General features: G+C 48.0%; 1 protein-coding gene across 2 annotated transcripts in view; it reads left to right on the top strand.

Moving 5' to 3' along the window:
• The window catches only part of LOC147607642 (protein NARROW LEAF 1-like), a 51,314-nt gene that overhangs the window by 271 nt on the left and 42,048 nt on the right, over positions 1 to 8,995 (top strand). For both annotated transcript variants that reach the window (XM_086790432.1, XM_086790431.1), the window contains exons 1-2: positions 1 to 560; positions 903 to 1,371. The exon at positions 1 to 560 is cut by the window's left edge and continues 271 nt beyond it. In XM_086790432.1, coding sequence (XP_086646558.1) covers positions 403 to 560; positions 903 to 1,371 — 627 coding nt within the window. In that variant the 5' untranslated portion in view covers positions 1 to 402. The remainder of the gene's footprint in view (positions 561 to 902; positions 1,372 to 8,995) is intronic.

The following is an 8,995-nucleotide window of genomic DNA, read 5'->3' as shown; positions in this document are numbered from 1 at the left end:
GTCTCAAGCTGACATCAGAGGCTTGCCTTGGGTTGTGTGTGCGCGCGAAGAGAGAGAGAGCTCGCCTAACAGCTCTTTGAAAATAAAGCTAGAAAATCAATACAAAAGCCAAAAGGGTTTTCTCCAACCAGATCAACAGAAAGCATATCTAGGTCCAGTCGGGCTCACATTTCACTCAAAATTTGCGCTCAGTTGCTGGATTCTGCAAGCTGATGAGCGCTAAACAAGTGGGTTAAGCGTTCTAAACACACAAGAACAAGTGGGTTTAGCATTAACAAACACAAAAGAACATCCGGGTTTAGTGTACAAAAGAACATGTGGGTTTAGCATCATAAACCCAGTGGGTTTTCTTGGGTTGACAAGAAAGAAAGAAAAAAAGGTGAGTGCTTTTTGGGGAAAGAAATGGAGGGTGATCAAGCTAACTGCGTGGAAGGAGAGCAGGCCCACACAACAGTTCATTGCTTACCTGTTGCAGCCATGGATTCTGATGTAGCAAGAGAGTCTCACAAGCCCCAATCTTTCAAAGAGACAAGTGCCAAGTCAATTGAACAGGGACATGGGTAAGTGTGCTTTTCTTTTTTTGGAGCTCCCAATTCTCATTTTTGAACTTAAATTTAAAACCTGTTTTTTGCTTCCTTAAAAAGGGGGGCGGGGAGTATACTGCCTCTAGATTATGGTATAATTTGATGCAAATTGTGGCCAATATGACACCTTTTGATATGTTGCTCCTACATCATGGTAGCTTGGGAAGTGGAGTAATGGTGGAGGTTTTAATTGGATTAAGTCCTTATTTCAAGACTGACCTTGCATTTATTGTGGTCATAATTTTCCAATATTTCAGTTTTTATACTTGGAAATCCGGTATTTATTCTAAAAAATTCAAGCAAATTCTGTTGTTGTAGGGCTCATGAAGAGATGGATGTCCCCCCAGTATCAGAAGGATCGGTTTTGGACCTTGAAATCTCTCTCTCTTGTAACAGGTCACCAAGAGCAGATAGTCCTTCATTGCAAGCCTTGGCTTCTGATGCCCAACATTCAGAAAATAGTGCTGCTTATTTTTTGTGGCCTGCAGCATACAGGCTTCATGGCAGTGCAGAAGATAGAACGTCATATTTTTATGGTTTGCAAAAGGATGTGGATTTAGAAATCAGTGAGAAGCCCAGTGGTCCTCAAGCTACTACACTTTTAGATCTGATGACCATACGAGTCTATCATAGCAAGCGGCTGCGACGAGTCAGTCTTGGAACTGCAGTTGGATTTCGCACAAGGCAAGGCTTTTTGACAAATGTTCCTGCCATCATTGTGTTTGTGGCTCACAAGGTTCATAAAGCATGGCTTCAAGAGGGTCAAAGACTTCCTGTATATCTTGAGGTGGGGCCTTGTAGACTTGTCTGATGACTGCATATGTGTGTGTGTGTGAGAGAGAGAGATATATTAAAGTCTACAAAGGACCCGAAGCTATGAGACAATGACTCGTACAATGATACCATGGGTATACAGTGCCATGGAAAATTAAAAAAAGAAAGTGAAAACTGAAAACTGAAACATGACTCCATAAGCCTCCTGATGGGAGATGTGGCTATAGTGAGGGCATGTCCTGTTGTCAGAGAATCTCATGGGTTTGTCTGTGGTGGAGATCCTCAGTGCTCTGGGTGGGGTGCGCTTGGCACGTAGGATGGAGTAGGCCTGCCCACTTAGTACTCCTCTAGTAGAGAGAGAGAGAGAGAGAGAGAGAGAGAGAGAGAGAGAGAGAGAGAATGAATAATATTAACATCTTCAAAAGACCCAGTGGGTCTATGAGACCAAGAATCCTGGGTATGTAGGACTCTATGGGTCTCCGCATGCAAATAATTGTCTCGAGGGCATAATGAGAACTCTCTGGGGTAGAAGTCTCTCAAGGTGTGCTCTGGTTGGGTGTCCATGTGTCTCATTCTCACTATCTGACAGTCTAGCTTGGTGCTATCCAACATTTTAGAAAAAAAGCTGGGAGGAGCATTTGCCCTTGGTCCTTGTGCTCTCTTTGCCCCCTCACGAGTTTCCCCCTAAGTCTCGATATCTCATGCAAGAAAAATACCACAGAGCCGACTCAGCAAAGAGGATGAAATCCTTTGTTGGACTCTGATCTTGTAGTATCTTGGGCATCGAAGGATAGCACGTGTCTCAGTCTCAACCTTATGCATGTTACAACCATGCATGCGTAGAGCCTGAACAGATTCTCCTCCATAGATGGAAGCATGCGGTTGAAGACAGAGACAGTTCTACGCGAAGTTTAAAGACCGTGGTACACCCATGAAGCCATATGGCTCGATAAAGCAGAGTAACCCCAACATCTTGCAGACTTCTTAGAAGCCATGCACTTGCTGCCACCAATCTAAGAAGGGGGGAATGTCACATGCACTGTGCAGCGGAGTGCTATGTGACACACTGGCTCTACATTAGTGCAACATTTATACAGTAGGATTACCCTTTTTAGGAACATTTTGTCCTATGCTGTGACCCCATTGCGAGCCCCAGTCCGGGACATGTCAGGCACGGGCTACGTAGATTAGTCTCCAAAGCCTTACAGAGTTTGCATGTGTCAGTCCTCTTACCCACTTGGAGAATTCATCATAAAAATACATGTAGAGGTTAGCCTTAGCAGACTCTCCGATCATCTCCAATCCACAATCTCATTCTTTCTTCCTTCCCGTAATTCATTTCTCAAATCAACTGTTGCATCTCCTCTAGACATCCACCAAATAGGAATAAAGATGTATCGAGAAACCTTGCATGTAGTAGATCCTAGTGTCCCATACCACTAGGAAACACTCCATACAAGACTCCTTTTAGACATAAGATTAAGCTGGAGTGATCAATTCCTTCCCAATCTCGCCTTGATATAACTAGACTCCCATGTGAAGGATACTGACTTTCAGGTTAGCCCACCCATTGATCCAGCTATACAGAGCCGTGCCTTGTTGGGCAAGTTGATTGTTAGAGGACTCCAACCTGGTGGTGAGTCTTGGAAGGATTTCCTCTTGGCCCGGATGTCTGTTAGAAGTCATCTCCTGTCTTTATCAGACACCAGGGCCTCTGTTGTGGGTGTGCCCGCCTTGTATAGGTGTTTTCTCATTTTTCCTCAGTCCCCGTTTTTTTTCCCCATTTTTTTTTCCATTTTTCCGTGGTGTGGGTGGCTACCATTTGCTAGCAGGATCAACTCGAACTGGCCGACTGCACTCATTTGCACATGGAGCTGGCCGACTTGCTTTGTTGGGGTCGTGGATGTTTTTCTTGGCTGGCTGACTGGAAGGACCCAGTCGTGCGGCTAGCGGCGCATCCCTACACTGGCCGATTGCAGTTATGGGGCCATATAAATAGGCCCCATTGCCCCCACTTCATTGTATTCAATTTTCATTGTGGGATCTTGTGTATAGAGAAGAGTTACACGCCTATATCTCTCCTTCTCTTGTGCTGTTTTCTTTGCACTCTACTTGCTCTTGTGGTCTCAGATTTGGTTATCATCTTCGCTGCGTATTTTGACATGGTATCAGAGCCCTAGGCTCTTGAAAGATCTTGGGAGTTTTCTGAGCAAGAGGGGGATTGTTACGTTGTTGATTGGTGGATTGTTAGGGACTGTTCGGGAAGAGAAGTTGCAAGAGGAAGGCGGGCTAAGTTGCTGGACAGCCACTTGCAGCTTTAAGGTTTTTTTTCCCACCCACCCACCCTTTTTCAGTTACATCCCTGCGATGGCAGATTTGTTAGAGATGGCTGAGAAGCATGTGAAGATCCCAACTCTCCCCACGTTCCCAGTGGACCGTCAGTTGGACGGGAACAATTACGGCATATGGAAGGTGATGATGGAGTTGTGCTGGAGTCATATGACCTTGCTGATTTCATTGTTATCTGATTTCATTGTTATCGGGGTTCCACGGCCGGAAGCGGAGGAAGGGGAGTTACTGTCAATGAAGAAGGACCGCGAGGCACAGGCACAGATGTGGGATCGTGTCAACGCCAGGGTCCGGTCATTTATTTTCCTCAACTGCACACCACAAGTAATCAATCACGTAAAGCATATGACGCTGGCCAGAGGCATATAGCAGCACTTGGCTTCTCTTTATAACAGGGTATCGCCCATGAAGAGGATTTCCTTGGAAGTGCAGATGCGGGTTATGAACCCTGCAAAGTCGTCGACGATGCGGGAGCACATTAACAAGTTGCAGGCGCTTCAGCAGGAAGTCCTCCAGGCTGGGAAGGAGATATCATCTGAAGATATGGCCATTACTTTGCTGTCCCAGTGCCTGCTGAGTATTCCGCTTTCTACTCCTCTTTGATTTACTAGTGGCAGGCTCAGCACCATTACCTGGGAGGAGCTTGTGCCCATGGTCCTAGACCAGGAGGAACGTTTTACGAACCCGCCTCACAATGGAGGTTCGGATGCCTTAATTGGCCAATGGCCGAAAGGCCGGAATAACAAGGGCAAAGGGAAGGCTTCACTGGAGAAGTCTTCTGAGAAGAAGCCTGAAACAGAACGAGAGAAACTGAAGGCCGAGCGGTCCTGCAATGATTTTGGCGAGAAAGGCCACTACTGGAGGAAGTTTTCTAAGCGGACTGGGAAGAGTGCTGATTCTTGAGCCTTAGCTGCAAAGACTCCTACATTTGTACACTTAGAGATGATGGACTCTGATGCTTCATCGTCTTCTTCGAGCGGAGGCAGTTGGCTTCACCGCAAAGGATACCCGGGAATGGATTCTTGACAGTGGTGCTTTTAGGCACATGACTCCGTCCCGTGACTTCTTTTTGGATCTGATACGGCAGTTAGGTCGCATTTTCATTGGCGACAACTCCCTTATTCCGATACATAGTGAGGACCGGATGGAGATTATTCCCGACGGCAAGGGGGGAAGCATGCCTCCCGTGTTCTTTACGTCCCTGCTCTTGGTTTTCATCTTCTGTCAGTGCATGAAGTATGCAAGACTGGCGTTCGGGTGGAATTTGAGGAGCATTCAGTTGCTCTACGGGACCGTGAGTCTGGCCAGGTTGTTTGGGAAGGCGGTGTGGAGAATGGTATCTACAAGCTCTCAGCACTCTCCTCATTGTCAGGTTCTCAGGTCGGAGATCTATGGCACTTTCGTTTTGGCCACTTAAATGTGGATGCACTGCGGCGAGCTTTTCGGGACCAGATGGTGGTTGGCTTGCTAGATGTTGGCAGCAGGCAAGGACGTTGCAGTTCTCGCATACGTGGTAAGCAGCACAGGGAATCCTTTCCGAAGCAGGCTTCCAGGCGGGCTTCAAAACCATTGGAGTTGATTCACACTGACTTGTGTGGACCTCAGTAGACACCATCAGTGGGAGGATCTCTCTATTTTATGCTGCTTGTTGATGACTGTACCAGATTCACGTGGGTCTACTTTCTTTCATAGAAGGACCAAGCTTTTGCACGGTTCAAGGATTGGCACGTGATGGTGGAAAAAGAGTCTGGATTGCAGGTAAAGACTCTCAGGGTTGACAAAGGGGGTGAATTCTCCTCGAATGTATTTCTCAGATTTTGTGCAGATCATGGCATCAAGAGGGAACTGGCCAATACAGGATCGCCTTCGGAGAATGGAGTTGTAGAAGGCAAAAACAGGACTGTGGTGGAGGTGGCGAGGACCATGCTGCAGCATCGTGATCTTCCTCGTCCACTTTGGGGAGAGGCTGTGGCAATGGCTGTCCATACCCTCAACTGGTCTCCAACGACTTCAGTACCTAATACGACTCCATTTGAGGCATATTTTGGCAGGAAACTTGATGTCTCGCACTTCCGTGTTTTTGGGAGTGATGCGTATGTACATATTCCGAAGAAGTAGAGGGGGAAGCTTGACTCCAAATCCGGCAAGCTTATATTTGTGGGGTATAATTCTCTTTCCAAGGGATACAGATTGTATTATCCAGATAGGAATGAGATTGTTGTCAGCCGGGATGTGGTCTTTGATGAGCATGTTCCAGTATCCACTGTCGAGGAGCCGCCACTTCTTGGAGATCCAGAAGAGTCTGATGATGATTCCCAGACTATTGTTCCAGTTGATCCACCTCAGTCAGTACAGGAGGTTGAGCCCGCAGCTGGAGTAGAGCCCCCGCAACAGCAGGAGGCTCCATGATCTGTTCGAGTACCCAGGTGGTTGTTGGACACCCTTCGGGTGTCAGGTGTCACGGAGCTACCCTCCGAGTGGACCACAGAGGACGGCCCTCGAAGATCACACAGAGTCTGCGACAAAAGCAATACAGCGGAGCTTCTTCAGGTAAACTATGCTTTGATGTCTCGTATTATGCGGGACAAGGAGCCCACTTCCGTAAAGGAAGTCCTTTCACAGGATACTTGGAGGAAAGCCATGCAGGTGGAACTTGATGCCATCGAGAAGAACAAAACATGGGAGTTGGTACCGAGGCCGTCGAAACGGTCAGTCATTGGTGTCAAATGGGTCTTTAAGACCAAATATGCGTTAGATGGGTCGGTGGACAAACACAAAGCTAGACTTGTGGCTAAAGGTTATGCTCAGCGGCCAGGCATCGACTACGAGGATACCTTTGCACCGACAGCACGGATGACCACGATTCGGACCGTTCTTGCCCTTACTTCTTTTCAGAGGTGGCAAGTGTATCAAATGGATGTAAAATCTGCGTTCCTTAATGGTGACCTGCAGGAGGAGGTGTATGTTGAGCAGCCTCCAGGCTTTGTTGTTCCAGGATCAGAAGGGATGGTTTGCAGGTTACGTAAGGCCTTGTATGGTCTTAAGCAGGCTCCCAGGGCTTGGAATCAAAAGATTGATTCCTTCTTTGTTCGGACTGGTTTTCAAAGATCGGTTGCAGATCCCAACCTGTATCTCTTTCAGGAATGCAGCATGGTTACGATTATCATCCTTTATGTGGATGATCTCATTCTCATCATGTGGAGCACATTGGCGTGATGAAGGCTGCCTTGTCAAAGGAGTTTGAGATGACCGACCTAGGCTTACTCCACTTCTTTTTGGGATTGGAGATCTGGCAGACCTAGAGGGGTTTTTTGTCTCTCAGCAGCGGTATGTTCATGAGTTGCTTGAGGCCTTTGGGATGGAGAACTGCAAGCCTATTACTTCGCCGATGGACCCGAACACAAAGTTAACTGTTAATGATCCTTGTGAGCTAGTTGATGCCTCGCAGGAGATCCACTTTAGGTTACAGTTTTACCCTTGGCTCAGGAGCAGTTTCTTGGAGCAGTAAGAGGCAGCCAACTATTGCCCTATCTTCGACAGAGGCAGAGTACCGGGCTGCTTGTGGTGCTGCTTGCGAGGTTGTGTGGCTGCGGAGGTTGCTAGGCGAGATTGGGTTTCCACAAAAGGAGCCCATAGTCATCCAGTGTGATAACCAGAGTTGTATAGCTATTGCTCAGAACCCGGTCTTCCATGCCCGGACCAAGCACATAGAGATACAGTATCACTTTGTACGTGAGAAGATCTTGGCTGGTGACATCTTGCTACTTTATTGTTCGACGGAGGACAATGCGGTGGACCTCTTCATCACGAAGTCTCTACCTCAGGCTATGCTCAGGCGGCACTCCAGCTCCCTAGGGTTGATTTCACAGCCAGGATCTGAGAGGGGGTGTTAGAAGTCATCTCCTGTCTTTATCAGACACCAGGGCCTTTGTTGTGGGTGTGCCCGCCCTGTATAGGTGTTTTCTCATTTTTCCTCACTCCCCCTATTTTTTTCCCATTTTTCTGTGGTGTGGGTGGCTACCATTTGCTGGCAGGATCAACTAGAGCTGGCCGACTGCACTCATTTGCACATGGAGCTGGCCGACCTTCTCTGTTGGGGTCGTGGATGTTTTTCTTGGCTGGCCAATTGGAAGGACCCAGTCGTGAGGCTGGCGGCGCATCCCTACACTGGCCGACTGAGAGTTACACGCCTATCTCTCTCCTTCTCTTGTGCTGTTTTTCTGCACTCTACTTGCTCTTGTGGTCTCAGATTTGGTTATTATCTCCGCTGCGTATTTTGACAATTTCAGCCCACACTTCGAGCCTTGGGGGCCCGTGGCCGCAGAGTACTAGACGGATCTTCACAGAGATGCGAGCCCGTGGTTTTAGTCCTGCCTTTGAGGACAAATTCGCAGCCAGTCTACTTCGTGCTTGGGATCGTCTCAGGCCAACCCTCAGATAGATTGTTCCAGTGGCCTCAAAGGAGCAGCTTCAGCAGCCTTTGATTTGGAAACCCCTGATCCGTTTACCCAGTGGCCACATGCTAGGGGCCTGACCGCACATATCTTGGGGCGCCTTGAGCATGGGACCAGCCAGGTCTCTTGGAGATTGGGTTGCACACAGGTAGTTACCTCAGGAGGAGTAGGAGAGAGGCCTGACAGGGATCCGGGGTAGAGATAGGCCGAGCATCAACATTGACTCAGCTATTCCTCCGGAGTGGCTGACTCCCATTCTAGACCCGACCCCCCTAATGTGGCTAGGCGTGTTCACCATGTTGGGTATAAAGTCCCAGGTATAAAGTCCCAGTTTCGCCTCCGGACCTTGATCATCGCGTAGCTCTTTTCGAGAGCTTCGCGGCCATATATTTACTTGTACATTTGGCCCCCATTTGGGCCTTGTAATGGCATTCTTTGTATTTGGTCCGCCGGGCGCCCCATAAGTTGGGCGTCCGCCCATACCCTTGTATCACTATAAATACGAGGTCTCCCTTGAGCCTCATCAAGACAATCAAGATATTCTTGAGCATTGTGTGAGTTCTCTCTCTCTCTCTCACTCTCACTCTTCTCTATCTCCTCTGCACTTCCTTGGCTGCAAGCTCTTGTGTTTGAGTCATTCTCCTCCAACAACTGGTATCAGAGCCATGGAGGGAAGCTGTATGCAGAAGCTATGGAGTTAGAGGTGTCTTCCACCAATTGACTACGGGATCGTCTGCGTTTTTCGCGTCAAACACCTCCCTTCTATCATCAATCTGGTGCGTTTTTTTTTTAGAGTGCTGCTCTCTTTTTTTTTTTTTGACGCAGGAGACTGTT

Source organism: Cibotium barometz, chromosome 55, assembly GCF_041138505.1.
Source record: "Cibotium barometz isolate CiBa-2024 chromosome 55, ASM4113850v1, whole genome shotgun sequence".
Classification (NCBI taxonomy): Eukaryota; Viridiplantae; Streptophyta; class Polypodiopsida; order Cyatheales; family Cibotiaceae; genus Cibotium; species Cibotium barometz.
The sequence above is the reverse complement of the archived record's forward strand: the minus strand, read 5'-3'. Positions and strand labels throughout refer to the sequence as shown.